General features: G+C 39.3%; 2 protein-coding genes and 1 pseudogene across 2 annotated transcripts; 1 reads left to right on the top strand and 2 right to left on the bottom strand.

The window, feature by feature from the left end:
• Positions 1 to 3754: 3754 nt before the first annotated feature.
• LOC105230491 (putative odorant receptor 85d) lies at positions 3755 to 6789 on the bottom strand. Its single transcript, XM_011211276.3, has 4 exons — positions 5942 to 6789; positions 5667 to 5868; positions 3886 to 4041; positions 3755 to 3811 (listed from the first exon to the last, which is right to left on the bottom strand). The coding sequence occupies exons 1-4, from the start codon at positions 6787 to 6789 to the stop codon at positions 3755 to 3757; spliced, it is 1263 nt and encodes a 420-aa protein (XP_011209578.3).
• Positions 6790 to 9143: 2354 nt separating this feature from the next.
• LOC105230490 (putative odorant receptor 85d) lies at positions 9144 to 12459 on the bottom strand. Its single transcript, XM_049447964.1, has 4 exons — positions 11612 to 12459; positions 11333 to 11534; positions 11028 to 11183; positions 9144 to 9406 (listed from the first exon to the last, which is right to left on the bottom strand). The coding sequence occupies exons 1-4, from the start codon at positions 12445 to 12447 to the stop codon at positions 9329 to 9331; spliced, it is 1272 nt and encodes a 423-aa protein (XP_049303921.1). The 5' UTR covers positions 12448 to 12459; the 3' UTR covers positions 9144 to 9328.
• A 9640-nt stretch (positions 12460 to 22099) lies between these two features.
• LOC115066459 (uncharacterized) lies at positions 22100 to 27334 on the top strand (annotated as a pseudogene).
• Positions 27335 to 27987: the final 653 nt, after the last annotated feature.

Raw genomic sequence — 27987 nt, forward strand, 5'->3', positions numbered from 1 at the left:
GCATATTAAATGTGACTCCGCACACACATCTACACAAACGCAAGTATAGCTTGTCAATGAAAAAAAAAAACAACAACTTGCAGTGTAGAGGAGTGCTGCGGTCGCTTATCCGCAACAGCTGTCGGTAGAACGTGCATCCGCTGCTGAGCTCAGCGCACACATAGGAACAGCATGACATGAAGGGTGTGTATGTGTGTAGCGCATAGCCACTCGCTGCTTTAAGCTAACATTTACTCGATAGTAAACTTCGTGGTGGCGGAAAAAACGTTGAATGGCTCTTATCAGCTCCGAGTTCGCACAGTTGTGCGCTCCCAAGGCGCTGCCAGCAAGCTGCAGCCAATTTTCTTTGTTAGTTAGCAACACGAGTCGGCGAAGGTATGGCGTGCGTTCAACTTAGGTATGTGCGTAGCTGTCACTTTCGAAGTTGCAGGAAATAGGATAATAGAGTTTAAGGCACTGCAGCTGCTTCTTTAGGTGGAGTATATTATATAGTTGCATGAGTGTGTGCGTGTTTAGAAGTGAATGCAGTAGTAATAGCATTGACACGCGACACAGGTGCAACAAATGAGCGCTAACACGCCAAAGCGCACACACACATACAAACTTGACATGATTAGTTGAAGCATAGTCTATATCTTCATTATTAATAACACATTTGTGGCACTTTCAAGGCATTGTACCCGTATGAATATCGGTAGTTGGTAGCGCAGCTCAAAGCTGGTGCTTAGGGGCTGCAGACTGAAGACTTTACTCGTTAACAATGGTCTTGAGTGCTGTAAACTTGTTCCTGGTTGTAACCTTCTACACTTTTTCTTGAGCAACATATCACTGGCTTTAAGAATTGAGTTGACAGTGAGTTGCCATTTGTTGCTCGTTGCTTGCAGAAAAATGTTGATAAATTTATTTAGTTTGAGAGAGGGTTTGCATGTTCTTAGAACTCGAATGCCATAAAAAATTCTCGTAGTTTTAGATTTTATTCCAACGATTAGAATGATCTATAAGCCTAATTTGGGTTGGTATTAACTGTACTTGATATAAGGAAACTGTGGGACGGCATTGATTTTCGTAAAGGCCAAAAGAACTGCAAGTATCATGGATACTGTCGTGCCACAGTGGAGAGAAAACAGACAGCCTACCTCGCAATGTTACGGTCGACCACAACACAAGTGGAGTGGGACAGATACTGAGGGTGGGAGCGAGTCGTATATGCAGACAAAAAGAGAAAGAGGCCGAAATGAATGAGTACGAGAAGCTGGTCGACTCTACGAAAAGGTGCGGCAACTAAGCGAAGGTTTCAAGACCGGTGAACCCATAGTGGTGATCTAGTCGCTGATGTTCAGAGCATACCAAGTTATAGAGGGAACACTTCTCCAAAATATTTACTATATATTAGGTATATGGAGGCTAAGGCAACCTTTCGTTTATATAAAGACAGACGGATAAGCATAAACCGGCGCAGCTTGTTTTCTGGGTGTTACAAACTGAATATACCCTGCTCAGGTTATTGTTAACTAAAAACACAATAAAATGCATGACATTTAAAATTCACTTTATGAAATTTAAATTCTTCTTTGAAATTTCCAAACAATGCCTTTTTAAGTGCAGACACATATCGAATTGGCAAATTCTCCATAATGTGATGAGTGCGTATGGGCTCCTGTAGCTAACGGTAACCATGTGTCAAATAAAAGCACTCAGTAATTGTCTGTTATTGTCATTATCTCTCTAACTGTCTATCGTTATCGTTACCGTTTTATTATTAACGCCTTACTAGATATATAAACATATACATACATTGTCATATGTACATTGTGACAAAAAAGTACCTCGAAATTGTAATTTAAATACCCGGGTAATTGAAAAAAAATAAAAATATTGAAAAAGGAATTTGTCTCAAATTTTGTACTTCAAACCAAATTTCGTGTGTGGAATCGTTGCGAATGTTGGAAAAGGCTTACTGCGATTCAGTTTTATCAAAAATACAAGTCTACGAGTGGTGCAAAGCCCTCAAAGATGGTCGAGAGATCGTTGAAGTCATGACTAGTTCGGGGCGACCTTCGACCTCTTCAACTGATGAAAATATTAAAAAAGTGAAGGATATGGTACTCGATTTTCAAGTGTTAGAGAGATGGCGAGAGGGCTCGACATCTATCGCAAGTCCGTTCGAATGATTTAGTGAATATTTTAGGTATGACGCGCGTTTTTGCTCAACTTGTCCCGATAAAGTTAAATTGTTTTCAAAAAGAGTACCGTAAACAGGTCTCTTTGGACAGGCCTGAACGTGCAAATTCCGACACCACATTAATGGAGGGCATTATGCGGATGAGTCTGACATATGTACAAACAAGCCAACAATCAACGGAATGGAGAAGAAAAAACGATTTCTGGGCACTTTTTTGTCACAACGTGTAGTGCATATATATACACATTTTGATGGCAAGTGTGTTCAGTCCTTATTGTCCCGCCAGCATGTAAGTAATTTGCCTATCCTTAGGCACTGAAGCATGACAGAGAGAACAGAACACATTGTCGACTATATCAGCGACTGCTTTGAAATTATGAAAAACAACTTCTACACATACTCACATACATATGTAGTTATGTACTTATATGTGTGCACTGAAATGTAAAATTAAATACTTGTAAAAAATGTCTAAGCTGCTTAGTGTAATTTCAATGATTTCGATTTACTTTACACACGTACCTTTGTACATATATAAGTATATTTGCATATCTCTACATGATTACATTTGCAAGCTTTCAAGTGAGCTCATATTTTGTTTTGCGTTTATTGTAATGTTTTCTGTAGCGTTTTCTAACAGATGTGTTGAATAGTCAATGAAAATTGGAGTAGAAACAGAACAGAAACAGAAAATATAGTACAGAGAGTGAGTCCGCGGAAGCGGCGTGAAAATGTGTTTACCGTGAAAAGGAATTAATTATTTTTGAATGTATTTAAAGGTTTTATTTAGCATAAATAAAATTATCTAATTTAGGTAGAAACTGCAAAGTAAGCATGCGCTTCAGAAATGGGTCAGCATGTGTTTAGTATATAGAAATTTGGTCCAAGAAGTTTGATTACATCAAACTCTTGTGACACCCGTTTGTATAAAGCATTATTAAAATAATTCCAAATGTTTTTTGTGCAATGTTAAACACCTTGGCCAACGAAATGGGCTTACATGACAGTCTTGCTGGTTCTCTTTGTAAACTAATCCATAAATAATATATTTTTTTTTACTTTTATCACTTCGCCTTTGCATACGGTCGGAGAAGAGTCGAGGCTATAATTGGTATCTAGAAAACCTCTTTCTATCTTTCAGAGCTGGAGCATTTTCGTCAATTCGAACGACATGACCTGTTTCTTAATTCGCTGAACTATGGCAATTACGTCGTATAATTCATACATTAAAAGCGCACTTTGACAAAAAGTATTTTAGTATGATAGTTATGTTATGGTGTACAGGATCTGGAAACTCGGTTTTCTCTTAAGAACTCAAAAAGCTCCCTTTCCACTTTCAAACATACTGAAAAATGCAAAATATATAACCATATCTTTTATTCCTTAAATACAGTTTATTTTATTCAAACTTGAAAGCCGTTTAATATTATACAATAGGAATCTTTTTGGAGTATATGAAACTTCGAGTAACTCCAGAAACCAATTTTTGTACTGATTTAACGATAAATTCATATAGATTACATTGTACTGTTCACCATTTCCCTTTCAAATCCGTCAGCAGCAATTCATCGCTTATCGGGCGTACATGGTGCGAATTAATGCGAAGAATTTATATGATAATTGAAGTAACTGCGAAAGGAAACACATAACATTTAGTTCTATAATATATACATCAGCTATATATATATCAAATATTTACTCACATCAGTTAAGGTACCCATGGAGATATTTACAAAAGTGGTAGCTTTGAGTATAGCTGGCTTCTGAGCGCGTCGTATGATCAAGATCAACATTTTCTTGTAACGAACGTCGGCAACGAGCCAGTTGTGGTTGTAAACGGCATGACCAATATTTTCGCTCTATTAAAATTAAGAAATATATATGTATATTCAGCTTTAGTAAAAATGTGATAAATATTTGTAAATAAGAAAAATAGATAAAATTGTAAAGTCTTTCTTCAACTCATTTCATACTTAACCCTGGTGACGGAATGGTGTTTGTTCCTGACTGCACTAAGCACGGTTCCAAAGGAACTAGGAAATCACTTCAATTATTGGACTTATGTCGTGAAAAACTACCAATTAGCACCAATTAAAATTTAATCATTTACAAAAGGGCAAAACTTTATATTAAGCTCACTGGGTTTCATGAAGAATATACTTCACATAATCACCAATCATGTGAAAGAAAGTCAGCCGGATGTTCGAAAATCTTTATATTAGCTATATGGGATCTAGATCAAATTTTCGTTCAATTTGATCTATTTTAGACACAGTAAAACATGCTCTCTAATTTTCATTGAGATAACTCACCTATTGGCCGATATATGGGGTATAAGGTCACCCGGAGGTTCGAAAACCTTTATATTATGAATATGGGGGCTAAGGGAAGTATTGGTCCGAAAGTGAAAGAATCGAAAGAAATTTAAAATAATGTTATATGGAAAGTAAGCGTGGTTGTAATCCGATTTCGCCCCATTGTAGTGTAACATAGGGATGTAAGAAGAATGCCACAACGAAATTTAGCCAAAGTCGGTCGAGCGGGTACCGAGATATGTGATTTAACCTGAAAGTGGGTGGGGAAACTCCCATCGTCCAATTTTTACACCCCCTGACATAAAACCGTCTTATACCATATCAGGCGTAGAATTTATGTCTCTGGGGTATTTAGTTATTGATTTATGGCACTTTTAGTGGTTTTTAACAGTACCGTTATATGGGGAGCTGGGTTATCGTCTAATTTCAACCATTTTTAGAATATCGATAGGTAAAAAAACTATTATATTTTGTAGCAACATATTTCAAGACTAAAAAAATTGCCAAGCGATTGACTCTGTATCCGGCAAGAGTTTAGTTTCTCCAAAGGTTTGAGAGTTTGGTATTAACTTCAGATCGGGAACTGAGGGTGTTCTCCAGCGTTCAATTCTACTCCTCTTTTCAAAACTGTGATCTAAGTTTTCAACAGTTTTTTTGAGTTCCCGGCTGAGTTTTGATGGTGTTGATTTTTGGGTTGAGCCGCCACTGATTCAGCTAACTCAGCCCTGACCCTGGATGTGTCTCTTCTAGCAGAAACCCATTCATCTTGCGTTTTCTATCGAAACAAGGGTAAAGTATTTTTATCTCAGCAAAAACTTGATGTTCTTCAGAAAAGAGAAAAATGGTCTGGAGCAATCTTCAAATATAGGAAAGGATTTCACAAATCTATAGCGGCTTCTAGAAAATAAAATTTTTCAACATGGCTCCTGAAATGAAGTTTGAGAACTTGTTCAGTGAAGATAATATTAGTTTTTCGAACAATGCTTATATACGATCTTTTTAGATTTGGGAACAGGAACCTTAGGATAGAGTTGGTGCAGGACAAATATCTATATATAGTCTATCTATTGCGTGTTGATTAATATAGTATATAATTTTCTATCCAAACTGGCACAACACTGTACTTGACTGCACTGCTTGAACTTCATTCAATTTTCATCACCACTTACCGTTGTTATCAACTCCTGACCATAACTACAAATCATATAAAATTGAACTAAACAGCAAATCATATAGGAAACCAATGCGACCATTGAATCCAAAGGCACGCCAATGCTAAATTGAAAGGCCAGAAAACATATAACGAAAGATGTCGAGATGAAATTGATGAGCACTGGTAGACCAAATATTTCATTGATTAGCTGGCAGAGACTAAAAGCAAAATAGAAAATTATAAAAAAACACTTTTTACAATCACAACTACAATACTGCGTTGCCAACTTACGCCAATGTATGACTATGATAATAAACGGCTGCACTGAGAAAGTCTAAATCGCGCTGCGCCTGCTGCGTACACACATCCGCTGTGGCACACGAGCAACCCGCCTGATATGCTTCAATGTCACGTGCCAATTTCCGGAAATGGATTATTAGTTGTACAGTTGCAGCGCAGAATAACAAATCACTAGCTAAATAACCACCCAAGCCTGTGAGGCTGGCACATACCTGCGACACATAAAGCGGATAATAGAGCCAATTGTCGCGCCACTCAAAGGGTACCCAACAATAGTACGGCAGTTCGCGCACCACGTCTGTATGCTGCAGCAAAGGCGCCAAAAATAAGTAGTTGATCATCGGCAGAAAATTGTAGGTGCCAACAGTGAAGGCATGCGTAAAGGCATGCATAAAACCAATGCGTCTGTAGTGCGACAGATGGCTCTGTAGTTCGTATGGCGGCTGATCTGTCGACTGCTTTGGATAGATTTCGTAGAGCTTCTGCATGAGGATGCTGAGTCGTGAACGCTGTCGCAGATTACTTAAAATCTTTAGAATTGACACAATAACGAATCCCATGAAGGTGAAATTTCGCGCAGCTTGCAAGAAATCGGAATTCTCTATAAAGTTGACAACAACGAACGAAGCTTCTATGATGAGCACCCAAATCAAGTTGACCAGCCCAATAAGGCTGTATATTTGACGCAGTACTGTTGTAAATCGAGCAGCAAAACTTTTTTGCTGTGGCGCATCGCCTGGTTGTCGGTAGATATCATCGTAGGCCACAATGCCATTGAAGCTATACCAGAAATTGGCTGTACTCATGAAGGCGCCGAATTCGATCATTTTCTTTGACATACTCGCGGAGCAATGTGTGCCAACAGTAGTAGCATCTTATATAAATAGGCGAAGGAGTTATCTGTTCAACAAAAAGCATGGATATACTTAACACCATGCAACAATTTTTTTTTATTATCCTGTAAACATTCGGGCTGGCCAAGAATGCTGACGGTGTTTGAAAAACAATAGGAGTATAAGAATATTGATTAAAGTAACAGCGGTTTAAGCAGTGAACCGACAGTACTACAACGTAACAGTACTTAGGTGACAGAAAGTCCTAACTGCTTCCGTGAAAACCCAAGATATCTCTGTGAAGAAATGTCCTTAGTGGCTAGATTATGAAAGAGTTTTGAACTGTTGAACTAAACCACGATCTGTTATTAGTAAAGTAACTCATTTATCACATCTGATACTGTTTCGTAATCGGGTCGAGGATTGAACTTCGAAGATAGCGACATTTTCTTGAAGAGTTAAAATATCCCAGATATGAGTTAATTTTACGATGACTGACAAAAAAAATCATTTTCCTTTATTTTAAAACAAATCTTTATTATCGCCTTTAAAAAAGGTCTCATTTCAGTGAAATCGGCTGGGATAACTTTCAGTGCCTTCACCGAGTGACTTTTGATGGCTCGACAAAGTGATTATCGTGGTAAAAAATCCATCACGCAGACCTCAAAATGTTCAAGTAGTACTCTTGACTGACCGTTTGACCCTATGAAATGAATTCATGATAAAGCGCACTACAGTAATCAAAGAACACGATAAGCATCCCATGATTTTGACCGACTTTGACATGTTCTTTCGGCTTCGGGTAATTTTTGTGTGGCCATTCGCTAGGTTGTTGGACGGTTTCGAATGTCGGGTAAAGTGGGTAGATCCACAGAGAGCATAAAAACCGGAAAATCACGTATGTGGCAATTGTTCTACGGATCATTCTGAACAACTTTGCCGAAGAGACCATGGGTCTAAAACCGGTTTTGAGCGATTTTAAGTGAATGATATTTAACTTTTTTTTCGTATTCTATTGATCGTTTGTCGGGGTCGAACAGATCGGACAACTATATCACATACCTCCCCTACAACCGATTATTTCGATTTTTAAAACTTCGCTGTCTCGAAGCCAGTTTTAGACTAATAGTCTTTTCGGCAAAGTTGTCAAGAATTATCCGTAGAATATTTCTGACATATGCGATTTTATAAAAAGACGATCCGATTTATACATATATAGTATATAAACTAGACTCCAGCTCACGGGTGAGCTCTTACTAGTCGCTGGCTGTTCATCGTAAAAATAAGTAAAATGCTGTTGACTAGTGTAACATTTGCTCTAAGGAGGAGTTTTTTAATATATTCATTGATTGATTTTCATTGCTTGATTATGTCGAACTAATAACAGTACTTGTTTATAACCGTAATTACACTGTGCATATACACGTTCATGTAAAATTATTCAATAGCTAATTTAGTAGGCGTTTGAAGTTATTTCGCGCTGCCCTTAATGATACACCTCTGTGCATGAAGAGGCATTCGTCGCAGTCAAATGGGTTGGCGTGGTCACGAAACACGTAAAGTTAGGAAAAACACTGTGAATATTGCTTTGTAAAGAGACTTATTGATAAAAATCACACAGCCATTAGAAAGTGATTTCAAAATGGTAGTATGTTATGGCTTGAACAACACGAATGTATGTGTAACTGCTTCTAGAGTTTTATTGAACCTTAAATGATTGCTTTTTTTAAGGACTTGGCTTGGCTCTTCCAAATCGCATTTCTACATTGTTGGGGAGAATGTTCGAAATTATGCTTCTTGACGAAGGAGTTCACTGACTTACCCAATTTGCTCACAATTTTCTCATACCCAAATATAATATTTGTAAATGATACGATGTCCATATTTAGTTGGTATCTTTAGAGTGCCTGCTATTATGAACAACTTCACTTTGCGGTCATCTAAAATTATTCTGTTGATTTCTTTTGGGTGTCCACTGCGTTCACTCTTCTCGATGCTCATTTCACCATGTCTAAACTTAACATACATACCTTTCATCCTTGACGCTTGATTTTCCTGGTGCAGTATCAAGAACCTCGTCATTAAGCCGAGTGTTTGCTTCTATGTTTTTTCCCTTCTAGAAGCAATACCTTTATTAACATTCGAAATTCTTTTTATTCATTTTTACACAATAAAAAAAATGTGCTTCACTCAAAATGATAGAATTTGCAAACTAATGATCCTATAGCGTTGTTTGAAGGTTAGGAGTAACTAATTATCATATAGATTTAAGCTAGTAGCGCCTGTATATACCGGGGAGGAACTCTACATTATATGTATATATTATTTACCATTTGCATTAGATAAATTTAGGTGGGCTTTATTCATAAGATAATCAAGGAAGGAAACTCAAGGATGTGCATACGATTGCTATAAATGATTAGTTAAACTAAGAACTCACAACTTTAAACTAAATAGCTTTTTTATACACTTCTTTGCCTCTGAAGATTTTATTAAATTTTTTTTACTTTCATACTCATATATTAATGATCGTAATTTCAAATAATTATTTGGAAATGTTCTTCGGTTCACGTGCATACATCGTGCGGATAACTGCAAAACCCTTATAGGATAATTGAAGAAGCTGCAAAGAGGAATGTTTGGATTAGCTTATAATACTAAATATGCTAGAATATTATTTACAACTATAAAGTTTTTATTACTTAAAGGAGTGCAGAGACCAGCGAATATTTGCCTTCGAAGCAAGGGTTGAAGTTAGCCTACGGGTTTCCCATCTTTCAGACACAACATGGAAAAAAAAAGTCCGTGAAAAAAATTAGAAAAATAAATGTCGTCGAGCATTAAATATCCAGACAAGTTTTCGGTTTGAATTCATTTGCTTTGGTATAGGAATCACATAAAAATTAATAAAATTTGTTGTTGGATTACAAAAAAGTTCTGACCGTTAACCAGCAGTATCAGTTACTCTCTAAAATCAGCTTATAGGTGGCTGCTTTCTTGAATATCTCGTTTATTTGCGTTTCAATCTGCACTGAATTCAACCAAAAATATTTTATACTTAATATTTAATCTGGTAGGTAGAAGGAGTTAAGTTGCTAAGTCCAAGAGAAGAAGTCATCGTTTAGGGTCCCTACGCTTGTTGCAAATTTTAATAGACTCCGCGGCCTCACCATCGATATCTCCTCCAGTGTATCATACTGTGGAGATCCCAGATGCTTACAGCCCCATCCTGCGAGCGTGTGTCCTTCTATCGAGTGCCAATAGGAATTTTGTGTACTTCCGATCTACCGTTTTGCACCTGACTTTTGCAGTTTTGCACTCAGGTAGCTCGTACAATCGGGTTTTTCTTTACCATACTTTTGTTAAGATCGTCGTTTAAACAATACATGGGTTTCCCAATGTTAACCACGTTTTTGGATTTTGGCCGCACATCATTCTTGGCAATGTCAACCACTATTTCATTGCCATTGATGCCTTTGTGGCCTGGCACCTAGTAGAAGTGAAGTTGCTTACATCTGGCAACACTTTCCATTGCATCTCTGCTACCCAAGACACCTCTGGCCGATATGTGATACTGTCTACGTAGATCTTGACTTTGGATTTGCTTGCTGGTGCATTAGACGCCAGCTCCGCGACTTTCGCAATAGCAAAGACCTCAGCCTGAAATATACCGAAGAGGGTACGGCAACTTGAAAGGTTGCATTATGCCTAACTCTGAACAGTATATTCCCGCACAAACTCCAACGCCCATTTTCCAGCCATTGAACAAAGGAAGGTAGGAGAATGAGAGACACGGCTTTACTTATAAGAGATTTTTATCTTATGGGGAAGTCGTAAACTTTGCCAAGCCGACTTCTACGACTTCAGCTGCTATTGGGTCTCGGATACTTCAAAAAATACCGCCACAAAATGGAAAAGATTTTTTTTTATGATCTGCAAGTGGCACATACCGTTGCTGTTACCGCAGCATTGATGATGCGGATGGCATTTTTCACCCCTTCGCCTGTCAAAAATGGTCTTGAGGTTCATAGAAAAGATTCTACGAACGATTTATTGAATTAAGAACTTGTTGCCAGAGATAATAACCGGGAAAGAGCGAGACGGAGAAATTATCATCTATTGGAAGAATCCAGATGCTTCTTCTGGTTAAAGCGAAACTACTGGCGCTGAGTGTGCGGTTGGCGATTACTCTTTGCTTTATGTATAACTATATACCACATAAAAATGAATTTACTGTTACTCACATCGGTCATGGTGGGCATAGAAACTATCACCAAAGCAGTTGCTTGCAATTTCGACGGCTTCTGTGCGCGTGCCATTATATATATCAACATTTTCCGATAACGCAAATCAGAATCGAACCAATTGTGATTATAAACTGCATAGCTGATGTATTCACTCTAAATATGAGACGAAAATGGAGAGAGTAAATGAAGCGAGTTAAATATTACGTGAGGTATGTATGTACATATGTAAATAAGAAAAGTAGAAAGGCAAATATAAAAAAATATTCAGAAAAAACATAACAATAATAGAGCAAAAAGTTTACCGCTTCCAAAATCTGCTGGGCATAGTAGCAAATAAGAAAGATTTGCACCAACGAGCAGAAGAGAAAGAACGCCAACATAATGATTGCATCAATATTGGCACCAATGGTGATTTGGAAGAGCACAAAGCAGATAATCAGCGCAGTCGAGGCAAAGCTGATAAAGAGCGAAATACCGAAGACATCATTCAAAGCCTGTGATAAGCTGCAAGCGTATAGAGAAGTAACTGTAACAATAACTAATTCAAAATTCTAAAAAAAAAAAAATATGTTTATACGCACTTCAGTATCTGCTGATGATAGGCAATAACGCTGCGTAGAAAACTTAAATCTTGCTCACGACACACGTTAGTCGCCGCTGTGCGCCATTTGCTTCCACTGCCGCCCCCTCCGCCCGCTACATGCAATTCTATGCGTCGTGCCAGTTGCCGATAATGCATTATCAACTGCACTGCCACTGCGCTCAAGAGCAAGTCATTGGCCAATTGCCCGGAGAGACACGCTTGCCCGGCAGCAATTTGCGTCAGATACATCGGATAATAGCGCCAATCATTAACATGCCAATCGAATGGTGTCCAACAGTTGTAGGGCAGCGTTTTGCCCACAACACGTGCCGCCAGCCAAACTTCATAGATGAAATAGTTGAGTAGCGGAAATAGATTATAACTCCAGACTAGCAGCTCGTGCAGCAAAACAAATGCATACGCGAAACGTTGATAACGCTGTAGTGCGCGCTGCACTTCGTATTTCGTTTGCTCGGCCAGCGTTTGGGGATAGAGCGCATGTAGCGCTTGCATCATAGCGGTGATGCGCGCACGTTGCCGCCAAATGCTGTAGATTTTGAAATCACCCACAATGACGAAACCCACAAATGACGAAAGCATTGTTGCCTCAACGAAGTTGTTATTTTTTGCGAAGGCCATAAATATGTATAGCAATTCGCTAAGTAAGGTTATGTTCATGTTGGCTATTGTGATGATGAAAAATATGCTCAACAATTGGCGACGTATGTTGTTGGTGCGTTGCCCGGCTTTCTGGTATGCGTCCAGGCCAATGCTTGTGTAGAATATGTTGGCGAGCGTGTTGAAACTCTCGAAATGTATGATTTGGTCGGACATATCGACGCTTTGTGTAAGTGTGACAGGCGTGCAGGTGGCTATATATATAGCTGGCGATGTTTATATGTTACCAGGTATGTGCATGTTGCATGCATATTGTATCACCGGAAATTTACGCGGTGTACCTAATTGGTTTAATGGACGCTTAATTGGTTATACACTGAACAAATATTTTAAGAGTGGTATAATAGTTTGGTTTTGTTAAGGCTCGAAAAATTTGTGTAACAAGCAAAGAATATTAAGGACCTATGACCATAAGTGGTTTCAGTAGATTCGGTTGTGTTATCGTAATGTGGATTAAGTGAAAAGTAGACTAGCACTTTAAGGATTTGCAAGAATATAGTTTGAAATATGGAGAGAAACTGAAGAAATTAGTAATAAATATTTGTCATTAACAAAACTGCTAAAAATTTAACCGCGAGTTTTCTTCTCATTTTACATTTAGTTATTCTGTTAACCGTTTAGTGCAGAAGTGGAGAGCCACACAAAATGAACCTTGACCTCAAATTTCATTGGAAAACGCATATGAATTGGTTGTTGTTGTTGTTTCTGTAACGGTAATCTATTCCCCGTTAGGATGGTAAGGTTCAGATAAGTAGTTATCGAGGTCATCCAACGGTAGGTCCAAGAAACCTGGTGTTTCGACGGTCTCAGATCATACGTAGAAGTCTGTTAGAGGAGTGAGGTCGCTGGGCATGCATAGTGGTGGTTAATGTTATAGAGGGACTGGTTGCACGGTGGACATATATTTCATATGTCGAGTCGATTCTTGATAAGTAGGAGTATCTGGAACGAAGCTGCGCTTTTAGAACTTAATCTAAATTTGAAATTTGTTATGAATCGTTCCGGAAATATTGGTTAGGTAGCCAATACTATTGTGGAATGGGACAACTAGGGGTCCAAGAAAACAGTTCTACAGTGTCAAATGAATATTAGAAAAAATACTCGACCGAATAGCGGAGAAATTGGACATCAATTCGACGCAATTTTCTATAAGGCAATGTTCTAAAAAGAATTGAGGTGCCGTGGGTGGATCGTGTTCACCTGGCTATAACATAAATAATTATTTAGTACTTCATATTAAAATGCTACGAGAAAAATCGTGAAAATGTTCTTCTTCCATAAAAAATCTTGAGTTTGATCGGTCAGTTTGTAGGGCAGATTGGCATATGATTTGGTTGGATGGTTGAAAAGTGAAGCACGGGAGCGCCAGACAGCAGGCGGTCGCATTTAGGCTATCACAAGACCCATTGTACTAACGAGTGGTAAGCCTTATTCAACAACTCAGGGTAGTTCGCAAAGACCTGATTTTTTTCGACACCAGCTGGGCAATGTCTCTTTAGTTAAGAGCAGTAGAAGACATCCTTTCTTAGCCTGCTGAAGGTTAGGCATTCACAAAGATAATGTTCTAGAGGCTCATAATCCTTAGCACATGCTTCGTATTCCGCCGAATCCACTTTAATAATTTATAAAGGTGAGAACTTAAGGGTACGTGCCCTGTGCTGACCCCTAAAGCGTACTAAGTTCCCTTTTCGCTAGAGATATGAGCCAAATATTATAGTAGTTCGGTCTGAAGAATTTGTTCAAAGATTATAACATTGTCTTGCACAATTATTTACGCTGAATTTTGTAAAGATATCTTGCCGCGGTTCTTGGGCAGAAAAGGATTTGTGCGAAATTTCAGATCGGTATCTCAAAAACTGATGGATTAGTTCGTATATACGAGCGAACAGTCAGACAGATAGACGGAATTGGCCAAATCGACTCCGACCCGAACATTGATAACAAGTTCCGAACCATTAGCCTACTATTTCTCTTGAGTTATGAGTTTTAATTTAAGCATAAACACATGCACCCTTACCTTTTCTAAAAACGATGAACTTTCTGTAATGTCGAAATTTTTTTAGCAGTGTAGTGTCATTGGAGTAAGAAGCCTCATTAGAAGACCAACAAAAGTAATTTAACTCATTTAATATCATATAATGAAGCAATTAATAAGCACGCGGCATATTTCCTTTTAAATGTCATATTTAAAATTAATGCCGAGCGATTAGTATATGGTGAAGAAATACAGTAAATTCGGTTTGAGAACAAGCTGCATGTTCGATGGTCATAGATATTTAGTTTGGTGCCAAGAAGGTGCTAACAATTTTTCATCACACCGGTTTTTAGTCAAACACGGAAGCTCCTTACTTATGCAGGTCACCACTTTCAGCTGGAAAGCATAAAAAATGTCCATGCCAATTACAAAAACTATAAATTTGAGCATTTTTCTCTGCATAAATTTAAAGTTCAAAACATTGAAAATAAAGTCTTGAACTCAATTGTGGGTTGACTCAAATATTCCATTATTCAAAATACTGTCTTAAGTCATGTTAAGACTGAATAGAATTTCTCTCTAAGAAAAATGTAGCAACTGTTCAAAATGTAGGAAGAAGGGAAATATTTGTTCAAAGTTTCGAGAAAAGACTGTAGTATGTAAAGTTTTCTTAAAAGAGCTCAAATAATCAAGCGAAGAAATCGCATTCGTTGAGCGTTCCTTCAGAACGGGAAGGTGCGTGCATTCTTTTGAGAACGTTTTTGAAATGGGGGGTTTTGACAGGGATTATAAGCTTCTTTTCTGTAGAAGTCATATTTTTGCTGTGCGAGAATCTATTACCACATAGCTATACGAGTATTCAACCAACAGATCTCTGCATACATCTGCTATTAAAAATTCGTCCATTGTTGCAACACACTTAACAAAATGCAAATGCGGCATTGTTGCAACATGCAAATACTGACAAATAAAGCAGATGTCATAACAATGCTGAGTGGTGGAACAAAAATTGCAGTAAAACCAATTTTGTGCCGGGCGCAACATGCATCCACTCTAAGCGCTCCGCCCCAAAGCGCGTTGTTGTTGCCGCACCGTTTCGAACCTCGACAACATTTGTACAGAAAGTGTTAAAACATTTCGCATTTGTTGCAACATGCTTGGCAAGGCTTGCAACAGGCTTGTTGCAAATAGATTTTCGCATTGTCGATTGAGAAATTTGTAAAATAACAGAAAATTGATTGTTGGACAACACGTTACTGGTCCAGCCTTTGCAGCAAGGGCAACACGCATCCGCTTGTTAGATGTGTGTGTGTGTGCCTATTGCCATCTTCACCTAGCCCACTCGTTTCGGAATTTCAAGTGGTAAAGTAATGCTGCGTTGGTAATTTGCATGCATGCAACATTAACATTGTAGACACCAACACACGTATATGACTGCATATGAGTACATATGTTTGCATCAGTGCGTACGTGTAGTCTGTGGAGTGCCACACTGCCCCAATGACCTGCTGTTGCGAGCGTTGACTATAGTAACAGTAAAATTTTGCAACAGCTCCCCTGGCGCTGGCATACAATTGTAAATGCAACATGCAGCACCGCTTGGCTGCCGTTGATGTTATGGCATGGATGTGTGTGAATAAGCAGTTGTAGGAACAGGGGCAGTTTGAAAAGTTAGTAATTTTAAAATGCAACGTTGTTTGGCGCCAATTGGAGATACCACGTGCAGCCAGATCCTTCTCCACCTGATCTCTCCAACGTAATGGACGTTTTCCTATTCCTCTGCTTCCCACGGCAGGTACTGAATCAAACACGTTCAAAGCTGGAGTGGTCTCTTTCGACTGCATGTGACCTAGCCATCGTAGCCGCTGTCTTTTAATTCGTTGAACTATGTCATGTCGTCCGGTCGTATACCTCCTACAGCTCATCGTTCCATCGAATGCGATATTCGCCGTGACCAACGCGCAAAGCACCATAAATTTTTCGCAGAACTTTTTTCTCGTAAACTCGTGACGTCGACTCATCAGATGTTGTCATCGTCCATGCCCCTGCACCATATAGCAGGACGGGAATAATGAGTGACTTATAGAGTCTTAGTTTTTGTTCGTCTTGAGAGGACTTTACTTCTCAATTGCCTACTCAGTCCAAAGTAGCACCTGTTGGCAAGAGTGATTCTGTGTTCGATTTCGATGCTGATATTGTTGTTGGTGGAGATTCTGGTTCCATGATAAACGAAATTGTGTCTTCAAAGTTATGACTGTCAATCACGAATGCGATGACTGTTTGCTTGATGACAGAAGATATTTCGTCTTGTCCTCGTTCACAACCAGACCCATACTCTTCGCGTTTTATTCAGTTTTGAGAAAGCAGAACTAACGGCGCGGTTATTATGGTCATTGATATCAATAACATCGGCGTACGCAGCAGCGTGATTTGTATTTGAATCTTTTACAAATCGTAATTATGGCCATCAAAATAGGTTGTTGTGGTTAAATAATTGCGACGTCATGTTCCATGTTCATAGAGCCATGCTTGTTTACCAGGTATAATGTGTTCGGTGTAGGTAGAGTTTTCAGCTAGGTTTCAAGAATGTCTATTGGATGCCATTTTTGCCATGTAGCCATCAATACCTTCACCAACTGCCTCCTAGTGAATGGCGCACTTGGAGTAAAAAAGAAGTCCAACATGCAATGAGTCCCCATATTAAACTAACCACTTCATTGCATGTCCTGCAAACCCCACTCATCTAACAGCCTTCTCCCTATGATTTGACCCCGTTGAAACAGTACGTCTAGGCTTAAGGATGATTTCGATGACAACCAACCTGAGCTTTTAGAGCGAAAACTAGAAAATCGCTACAACAAACTCTCCAAAACACTTCTGAAAAATATTTATTGATTGCGAAGCCGGGATTACATTGAAAACATAAAATTTTAAGCAAACTGGTTGTTCACGTTTTTTTCGCTAGACCGTCTTCAGTTGATCGTTCTGATATTTCATGTTCTGATCATTTGGATTACGAGTAGGTCTTGAGAGAAGCAGTAATGAAAGAACATATCAAATTTTGGAAATTTACCACAGCTTTATCAAAGATTTCGATACTTTACGTTGTAGTATAGTATTAGCAGATGAAATCCTGTTTATCAGCTATATATGGGATCGTTAATAGTCGTATTAGATTTCCGTCAATAGGATATTATAGAGTCTATTCAGTGTTCAGCTCATTGGATATATCAAGTTCGTTGATTGATTGAAAATAGAGACCGCAGGCGGCCTCATTTAAGCCATTATTAGGGGCCCATTAAGGTTCCAATTGCTAATCAATTACGCCGTATTTAAAAATTCAGTGGATTTTATAAAATACGTGATTCCAATGTACAATTTGGATGATAATCTGCTCAAACCGGCTGAAGCGTCTCACCATCCTCTGCGCATGCCTCTAATTCTACTTTATCAAGTTCCTAATGATGGTGACTTAGAGATAGGCGCCTTTTGATGATTCATGTTCCTCTATGTTTCCTTCTATGTTTCCTTACTTCAAGGAAACCTTAAAAGAGCTGAAAAGTCTATGGCAACCATTTGCTTATCAGTTTTCTGTCAAGAAACCAACCACCGAAGGCGGATCTCTCTTCACAATGATAATGTGAGCTCTCACACATCGACTGAAACAACTGCATTTTTGAATTCACAAAACAATAATTTGATGAGTCATCCAACGTAAAGTCCTGACTTGGGACCGAATGATTTCTTTTCATTCCCATATGTAAAATATAAAGATGTTCTTGGCTGCCACCGAGCGGGTCAAACGTGCCAAGCGTCTACCTTTTCGATTCCTTCTATTGGTGTAGGTTAATGGACTTGTTGGTTATAGTAGAAGCCCACTTGGCCTTGTCGTGGCAAAAATGTTGGTATGAAAAGCTGAATTGTAGTCATTTAGAGTTGGTCCGCCTCTCTTAATGTGTCTTCATTTGATCCAATGACTTATTGAGCCGTCTGAAAGTAAAGGTTGCATCATACTTCACTTGACTATGTAGTATAAATATCGAGGATAGGTTTCAGTGATATACTTGTATATTCAGTGTCAAAGCAAGATCGTGATCGAACGTCATATTTTTGTGGAACCATAGTTAAATAGAGAGCCTTATCAGTATACGTATTATTTTCCGTGTTTCATCCTATGATGTTTTAGTAAGACGCGATATCATGCTCAGTTTCGAGTCTTCGTACACATTTCTCTTCGCTCAACCCATATGATATTTATGTTAATATGACCCATTTAGTATCAACCCAATTTTCCAAAAAAATGAGCTTGTTTTGTTGACACTCTTATAAATGATTGTCTTTGACGAATCTTGAGCATAACCAAGACTACCTTTTGGTTGAAAAGTTATATTATACTTTTCTCTGGTAAACGAGAGAATTTCCACAAACAAGAATTGAAAGTTTTCTTGTCTTGTAGCTAAGGATCTCTCTCAAAATTTTTACGGAGTCCATAGACTTATCGAAGTGTCGTGCATCTATGGTATTCGGGTGAATACAGTAGCAGCGATTGCTTAGTTAGTTGCATGCCACATGTGTATGGCGTGTTGGCATTGTTGTTGTTGTATGTGTGATATTTGGAAACAAGTACAAGCAGCATTTATGTATGTAGATGTATGTGCATTTTTGTAATTGTGGCATGTTGCAAGTGCGCCAAGGACAATTTTCGTATTGTGGACAGCATGTCAATCATGTGCCACATTTGCTATATTAATGTTGCTGCCACATTCCTGTATGCTGCTACTACACGACTACTGCTGCCGCTGCTGCTGTTGTTGTTGTTGTTGTTTAGTTTCCTTGTACCATTTTCGGGCATTGCGAAGCAGACACACATACACATATGCATAAAAGGCAACACATACACATATGAACTTACATATACACGCAGCTGGACGCACAAACAAGCACACACCTACATATTTACATACGTAATCAAAAGGCAACTCATTGCGAAAATTCTTAAACAGCTGTTGCGTCGTTCGGGGAGTTGGCAATGCCCATCAGTGCGACTTGTCGACAAGGCAATCGTCGTCATTGTATTGCAACATATTGTTGCAAGTGCAGTTATATTGGTTACTGACAGCGAAAAATGTGCATACGATATATTTGTTGTTGTCCATATATATATAGATATATGTATATACATATACTATAGCAGCAAGCGCAACGGAAACGCAAGGCACGCTGGCATAAATCGTATAAAGTCTGGCGTAAAAGAAGTTGCAGAAAAGGAGAACAAAAAATCAAAAAAAAGCAAGGAAGCATGGGCTAAGTTCGGATGCAACCAATCATTTCTTTTCGCTTTTACACTTTTGCACCTTACACAAAACAAAGCTGGGGAAATACCTTAAAGTGCAACCAGAGGATCGGAAACCAAGCAGTTTTATGTTTACATACATTGTGACAGTATCCTGAAGTTATTAAGTAATGTTGCTAAGTTATTGGGACTGCGTCTAATTACTATGCCAAATATGTACGCGATCTGTCAACCATTTTGTTTACAGCGGCTGCTTAAGTCGGTACACCTCAGTAGTACGTTGCGATTTTTGAATGGAAAAAAGTATCGAACAAAGAATTTGTCTCAAATTATGTATTTCTAACCAAATCTCGTGTGCGGAATCGCTGCGAATGCTGATGCAGGAAGGATATGGTGCTTGAAAATCGTCAGGCAAATGTTCGAGAGATGGCAAGAGACCTCGGCATCTCCCGCGAATTCGTTCGAATGATTTTGGGTTCTTGCTCGACTCGTTCCGATAAAGCTGAATTGTTTTTACATCCAGCCACGATAGTGACCAAATTTAAAACCATAAACGCAATGAATACCATCGATAAACAGCCGTTTTCAGAAGTTTTGGCTCCGTGTGATTTTTTCTTGTTCCTCAAACTGAAATTGTTGCTCCGTGGAACCCATTTTCAGTCAATCGAAGAGATAAAACAAAATTTGCTGAAGAGCTGAAGGCCTTCCCAAAAAGTGCTAATGAAAAATATTTCGAGGATTGTAAAGATCGTTAGCAGAAGTACGAGTATACGAGGTATGACAATTAAGTAATGAGACTGATTCCATAAAAACCGTATATTTGAAAATTATTCTACAACTCTGCCATCCCCTTCAAAGTAGTCCCCTTGGGCAGCTATATAGCGATTCCAGCGCATTTTCCATGCTTCGTAACATTTCTGGAACGCTTCGACTGGGATGTCCGCGAGTACCCTCGTCACGGCCGCCTGGATGTCCGTAATCGACTCAAAATGGGTTCCTTTGACCACCGATTTTGTTTTAGGAAACAAAAAAAGTCACAGGGTGACATGTCGGGCGAATAAGGCGGCTGTTGCAACACGGCGATCCCTTTAGAGGCCAAATACTGGGACACGCTGAGGGCGGTGTGGCACGGCGCGTTGTCGTGATGAAGGATCCAGTTACGAGCGATGTCTGGGCGCACCCTGTTGACTCGTTTTCGCAATCTTTCGAGTACTTGGCAATAGTAGACTTTATTCACAGTTTCCCCCGGTGGAACGAATTCTTTGTGGACGATTCCACGCTGCGCAATCTCGTCAGTCCGCACCTCGACTGGTCTTCCACTCCGCGCCTCGTCTTCCACGCTTTCACGCCCTTCCTTAAACTCTTTGTGCCATCGGAACATCTGGGCACGACTAAGAGCACTATTACCATACACTCTTACAATTTTAGCGTACGTTTCCGAAGCTGTTTCGCCCAATTTGGCGCAAAATTTTATCGCGACGCGTTGCTCTTGATTTCGTTTTTTTCATTTTCGTGACGAGCACTACAAACACACGTCTACTCAACTTGACGCAGCAGGCGAACTAAAAAAAACTAGAGCGATGATACATATATCAATGGAGAGGGGAGGGATGTCCAAAAAAAGAGAAAGGAGTTTCAAGATCACAGGTTTACCACAAGCGCGGCAATAAAATCAGTCTCATTACTTAATTGTCAAACCTTGTATTACATCTGGTGGAGATTACTTTGAAGGCGACAAAAAAAAAATTGATGAAATACTGACCGACATAATCGACATAAGGTTTGTTAGAAAAGCGAAAATCATTAAAGGTAATATATGGGAGTTGCGAGAGCATCAATCTGATTTTATCTATTAACTATTATCATTTTACATAATAAGAAAAATTTTCCTAAGTATTTTAGGGGTTGAAATAAACATTTACCTGAAACATGAAAATTATTATATTAAATATAGTAGTCTTTATACAGTTTAAAATCATGAAAAAACACATTATAAATCGTTGATGTGCGGGTGACTGCAATGTATAATACTGTAGTCAGTTCGTGTATTGAATAGAAACATCTATTTCAAGTTCTTTATCAAGCCGCGACACTTCAAATTTAGAACTTTCAGTTACGGATCCGATTGGATTTATTAACAATTCAATCTGCTACACTTTGTAACTTTAGTGGTTTATGAGATATATGTATACCTTAAACCAAATGTGGGCCACGACCACTTTATCAAAATTTTTTTTTAGCCCACCCATGCCTCTTACTACTGCGATCGCCAGTGCCAAACTAGAGTTTTATATGTAAATTTGGTGCCTAGCTATGACCTTATATGTGTCTTCGATTAATGATGTTCAATAGGCATGGTTGTCATCCGATTACGCGCATCTACGAACAACACCTTATGATTTTGTGAAGGAGCATTGTACCAAGTTTCATTAAGATCAAGGTTTGGAAGAGATATACATTCAACTTATTAAGGGCGAGGACCCGCTTACTTTTGAAAGATTTTCAAAGAAAAAATCAAAACTCTTATAATCTGTAGCAACATGTTGCAAGAGTATAAAAAGCAACATTGCTTGTGCACATTGTAAGTTCGGCCACAAAGGAATAAGCGGAAAAACATATTGGAATTCCATTGTGTATACGCTGGTTGGTGGCATGCGACTCAGCGACAGCTGCGACCCCCACCACGCACGCCTGCTACCATAAATGCAGCAGTCACTGTGCGAGGTCAACACGCTGGTCGCAATTTATCAGCCTACTTAATGCACTTGTGAGCGGCTGCATTGTGGTGGGTGGGAAACCGTGGCAATGTGCTCTTCAGCAAAAACTTCAATTATTTATTTATTGATTGTAAAACATATTTACAAATGACAAAGAATTCAGCGGAAAGCAAAAATGAAATCACCGCAAGGAAATTATGTGAAGGTGTCCCACCGCTTGAATCGGGCGATAATTCCTTTTGACTTGAGTGCGTCCGGCACGAAGAGGACACTAGATTAATGCGTTGGTTTTACTTATTAACGACCAGAAGATGGCTGCGTGCAGAATGGGTGGATGGGATGTGGAGTAAAAGAGGAGAGTAAAGAGAGATGTGCCTTATTTAAAAGTATTATACAATGTATGTAATATACCCAAACCAAGTAAACCTTGAACGTTTCCAAAATGAAGAAACGTCACGAAGTTTTATTTCAGCTACACAATTGTAGTCTTATTCGAATAATTTTATACCACGTCTTTATCAGTTAGTTAGTAGGACTTCATTGAAGTCTTTATCTCCTTTTATCTAATACTTGCGTGCTTGGATTATTTGTAGCCTAACCTAATGGTCCACATATTTATTATAGTGAATGCTTGACGGACACATTAATAGTCTCTGGACCACGCCTGGGAGCCCATCTTTTCCATTATCCACTAGTCTTTTTACCACCGGTTAATATGTTGGGGACTATGACAACTGGTTCTGTAAACTTTTTTCTACCAATCGATCAAGCGATTCGAAGGAAACAGATTCACCTGATTCTCACTAAGAACCAAGTTCTGGTATTCTTTCAGATCCTTTTTTCGTTTAGATCTTCTTCTGCAAAACCCAAAAATTTAAGATGCTTGGAAGTTAATGGACAGAATATTAAGTTTTCAAGAGGTTCCGAAAGAGGTTGCATCGTAGTCCGAAGGACTTTCTTTCACATACTATAGCTCTAGAGACAGTTGATTCAACTACTTGATCTCACTTTTCAATTGAGAAAGAAGATTCAGATTAGACATTGAAAAAGATGGTTAGCGTAAAGGCATATTATCTGCGTGCAACACATTAAGTATTTATACGAATGACTTGAAAATGAAGGTCGGAATTTGTGTGGCTGACACTACCCAGAATTAGAATAAGCACAGCATTTTAAGTAGCTAGAGATCTTGCTATTGGGAGCACAACAAGGACAATCAAAACGCGATAGAACGATCTACCTCAGAGTAAAACTGCAAAAGTCATCTGTAAAACGAAAGATAGGTAACATACAAAGCTCCTATTGTCACTCGATGGAATGCACTGTAGGGCATGATTGGAATACTCATTGGTCGGAGACTGGTGGCGGCACACGTCTGCAGAATGCGACCGACATATAAGGAAGATTGCAGGGAATGTCAAGAGCAAGGCATCAGAAAGCAAATTAAGCATTTGGAGGCCCCACAGTATGACACGCTGAAAGAGGTATCATTAGAGAGACCATAGAGTTTGTCCAAATTCACGATATGCGATGACTAAAAAAGCTTCGCTTCCCCACGGACTTCGCAACGGAACTGGTATCGTATTCGGCGCCGTTTGCAGCAACTCGGACTGACGTATGTAACGACTTGTCGCATTTTTTTGCTTTATGGGCGCATGAAAAGTTCCAAGAAAATCCGACGTTTTTGAGCCAAATTTTGTTGAGCGATGAGGCCCGTTTCTGGCTCAATGGGTATTTAAAGAAGCAAAATTGCCGCATTTGGGACGAAGATCAAGCTGAAGAGATTCAAGAGCTTTCATTTCATCCAGAAAAAATATCGCTTTGATGTGGTTTGTGAGCAAGTGGGAACATCGGATACCGGTGAGAACGTAACTGTGAATTACGACAGTTATGGCGCCAGGATAACTGACCATTTGAGGCCTGCGATTGAAGCTCGTGAACTCAGTGATATTCGGTTTCAACAAGACGGCACCACTTCCTACACATAGCATCAATCAATGGATTTATTAAGAGAACACTTCGGTGAGCAGATAACTTCTTGTTTTAGAGTTGAAATGCTCGAAGGAGTCATTGAAAATTGGATGCAACTGATGGACCATCTGACAAGTAGTCGCGGGCAACATTTGAAAGACATAATCTTCAAAAAACAAATGCATTAAATTTGAAGTGTCTGTGTGTTTGGTGGATCTTACTTTACAAGGAGTTAATTTTGGTCGGTCTGTTTGTAGGGAAGTTATATGCTATAGTAGTCCGATATTTGCGGTTCCAACATATGAGCAGCTGCTTGGGAAGAAAAGGACGTGTTGAAAAATTTCAGTTCTAAATCTCAAAAACTCAAGTTCCTAGTTTCTTTCATTTCCTTTTATATATATATTTAAAGGGTTCCCGACATCCTTCTGGGTGTTACAAACTATGTTTTACACTTAATGTATTCTGTACACGATATCGAGAAACTCCCTCGCGCCTGAAAAGGCCATTTTAGCTCAGTGATATTATGTCTATGACTTCTAATTATCTAATTTGGAGGAATTTCTTTTGCCTCTTTAACTTTTCCTACTCATTTCCAGATTTACGTTTGAGCCATATCGGTTGTTTCTTTTACCGTACTACTTGTCTGCCATTGCCAAATGTACGGTTCATGCGAAACGAAATTGTGTTTTCCAAACCGGTTTTGTGCGTTTAAATGGCGGCGTTGTAACTTTATACGCCTCAACACTTTGGTCTCGGCTTTATGGTAGCGCCAAAAGGAAATGAAAAGAGGAATGCAAAAATTTCGGTACTAAATTTGCAGCGTGTAAAAAATTAGAAAGCGAGGGGAAAATGATATGCTTGAAAAAGCTCTAGTAGGGCTCGAGTATCACGTGGGCGGCGGTGGGTGGCGAAAGTGTGCGCTTAAAATTTCAAATGAATTTAATGGATGCAAAATTAATGGCACACCAAAAGCGCTACAATAACAAAACTTGCAAATGCTTGTGCGGCAGCGTGCACGCCGCGCCATAAAAAAATGACCAACTGGACAACCAAACGTCATCGCGCCAGCTGTAAAAGGCAGGATTACTAACACGCGTTATGCTCACCGCAACTATTTATGCAATGTGAAACGAAAAGCAAAAAAAAAACAAAAAATAATTATGCAATGAAAGCGTGGAATGTGTAAAATTTAGTTTTTCGACTTTTCTCTTTCTGCATTACTTTTATTTATTTCGATGTTGTTGTGTTTTTGTATGGCCGCAATGAATGAAAAATTTATGAATTTTGTGGTTGCAAAGTGTGCAAACGTTAAAATTGATGCAGCAATGCACTAGTGTTGGGAATATATTGCAAAACGTTAAATAGGGTGATCACACGATCGGCCCAAAACGTGAAATTATCTACTCACCGAAGTGATCTGACAATAAATCCATTAATTGATGAGATATGTGGAAAGTGGCGCCGTCTTGTTGAAACCAAATGTCGCCGAGTTCACGAGCTTCAATTTCAGAGATCAAAGGGTCGGTTATCATGGCGCGATAACGGTCGCCGTTGATGGTTGCGTTCTCATCGGCTTCATTTTTGAAGAAATATGGACCGGTGATTTCACTTCCTACAAACCACACCAAAGCATTGTTTTTTCTGGATGAAATGGGTGCCCTTGAATCACTTCAGGTTGCTCTTCGATCCATATGTTGCAATTTTGCTTGTGTACATACCCATTGACCCAGAAATATGAGACCCATTTCCCGCTGAACCAAATTTGGCTCGAAAACTTCGGATCGTCTTGGAACTTTTCAAGAACGCATTGTGGAAAGCAATGTACTTGGATCCCTCGTTTATAGATGAATAATACATGGAATCTAAACATGTTTCATGTACAGTTATGAACATTAATATTTGGTAAATCCAAGTATACCGCTTTCATTGGTAACTTTCTGCAAAAATCGTACGAAGACTCAGCTAATATTCTTTATTTTGAGTTTAACATATCCTCCGCGCAGGTGTCGCCATTTATACCATCATGACCTCAAAGTGGGTATTGTTAGAGTCATTACTTTGCTGGACGACAGCTTCAAGCGAAGGCTGGCGTATTTTCCCAATCATCCTTTTATGTTGGATAGCTTTATATGCATCCTTAGAAGTAGGTGAATGGGTATACAACGACCATTGCTAATGAGGTATCTAGCGGTAGGTATAACACGCTAGGGGTAAAGATACCCGAAACAAACACTCATAATGGAGGACAATAAAGGAACGAAGCGGATTGGGATATTCGTACAAACGTCGGTGGAAGACGAGGCGCAACCACCGACAGGCATAGTGATCGTATGAGCTTTGGTACCAGGAAGCCACACCTCCACTGCAACGGAAGCTAGTTGCGGTGGTTCTAGTACTACTGTCGAAAAAACTTTATAGTGCACGGTTGCCACAGTCTATGAAGACTCGGACCAGGAGAGCGTTGTAAGCATAAACGCGGAAAGAGAAGAAACCCATCTTCGCTCTCCTGTGTAGGCGACCGAGGGTTCCAACTGTGGCAACTAGAGGGAGGTTGAAGGAAAAAGCGAAATACAAGGCGGCGGTCGGAATATGCAATCGCCGCGAACGCAAATTCAGCTTGACGGAATAAGAGGAGAAACGGCTAGCTAGGGCTAGAGAGAAGGTGAAGAACGGCTGGACACACTTCGCAACTCTAAATTGGTGTAATGCCTCTGATTCAGCGCATGCTAATCGCATTGAGGAGCATATCGCTGGAAAGAGGCGGCGTTCGATGGAGAGTGAGACCAATGAGCCCTCGAAAAAGAGGAAGTGCAAAGATGCAGCCGGGAAGCTAGATGTCAAGCATGCGGACGACGAACCAACAACGGCAGCCAATGAGATTGCGAACAGCAGTTGACCATCGCGCTCACAGACCTCCGTAACCTGCTGGGACAAATAGTGGAAATGAAAATAGTGGAAATGAAGCTTTTGGAAGCTCTTTTCTCGAGAATGAACGCCGAACCGAGCGCACCGACGCCGTCATTTGATGGAGCAGGATGGCTTAGCAGGAAAATCTTAAAATGCAACGACAATCCGACGCTAACATGAGTAAGGGAAGCGGTCAGAACGCTTCCAAACCTGTGGGAAGGAGTGAAGCTGGAGGTGGTAGACTTTCTTTTGTAGTACGATCATCTGTCGGGACGAGGAGTTTTCAATTGAGCTGTTATTTCGCCATATTGAACGTGCCTCACATGCCTTGAACTAGTTTAGGCTATTCTATCGGATCGAAAAAGATTGACTCATAGTTCAAATTCAGCTTTATATGTATAATTTTGATATAACGAGGCGTTAAACTTGCAGTGGATACAAATGTAAGTTTAATTTGCAATGCTCCGAAACATAATGTGCAGCACTGTAATAAGATACAATTTTTTCGCCACGCTAATATTTAGTTCACTCAAAATATCTCGCCATAAAAAAATATTAATTATAATTTTCGCCACTTTCACAGCGCTTTGCTCATGTGCTCATTTTCCAGGCGCTCAAAGCTGCGCGTTTGCAAATTTTGTATTATTTTTTTTGTTGTTTCCATTTTTAATTATTTATTTACGTTGGTTAGCCAACGGCATGCCAACAAAACGAACAGCACAACAGTGGGTACAACACACCCAAGTAAATAAAAACAGCATACTGCAAACATTCTTTCATTCTTTGCGCGTCAAAAGTGTTGTAAAAGAACACGCTGTGTTTATTTATGCTTG

The sequence above is a fragment of the Bactrocera dorsalis genome, chromosome 2, assembly GCF_023373825.1.
Source record: "Bactrocera dorsalis isolate Fly_Bdor chromosome 2, ASM2337382v1, whole genome shotgun sequence".
Classification (NCBI taxonomy): Eukaryota; Metazoa; Arthropoda; class Insecta; order Diptera; family Tephritidae; genus Bactrocera; species Bactrocera dorsalis.

What these genes read in the sequence shown, in the direction of transcription:
- LOC105230491 (XM_011211276.3), bottom strand. Translation starts at nt 6,789, where the DNA reads ATGTCAAAGAAAATGATCGAATTCGGCGCCTTCATGAGTACAGCCAAT. An exon ending in TATCATAGTCATACATTGGC is followed by an intron (nt 5,869 to 5,941) that starts GTAAGTTGGCAA and finishes TTTTGCTTTTAG; the next exon opens with TCTCTGCCAGCTAATCAATG. An exon ending in GTCAGGAGTTGATAACAACG is followed by an intron (nt 4,042 to 5,666) that starts GTAAGTGGTGAT and finishes TAATTTTAATAG; the next exon opens with AGCGAAAATATTGGTCATGC.
- LOC105230490 (XM_049447964.1), bottom strand. Translation starts at nt 12,447, where the DNA reads ATGTCCGACCAAATCATACATTTCGAGAGTTTCAACACGCTCGCCAAC. An exon ending in TATCATCAGCAGATACTGAA is followed by an intron (nt 11,535 to 11,611) that starts GTGCGTATAAAC and finishes ATACGCTTGCAG; the next exon opens with CTTATCACAGGCTTTGAATG. An exon ending in CTATGCCCACCATGACCGAT is followed by an intron (nt 9,407 to 11,027) that starts GTGAGTAACAGT and finishes TCCTCTTTGCAG; the next exon opens with CTTCTTCAATTATCCTATAA.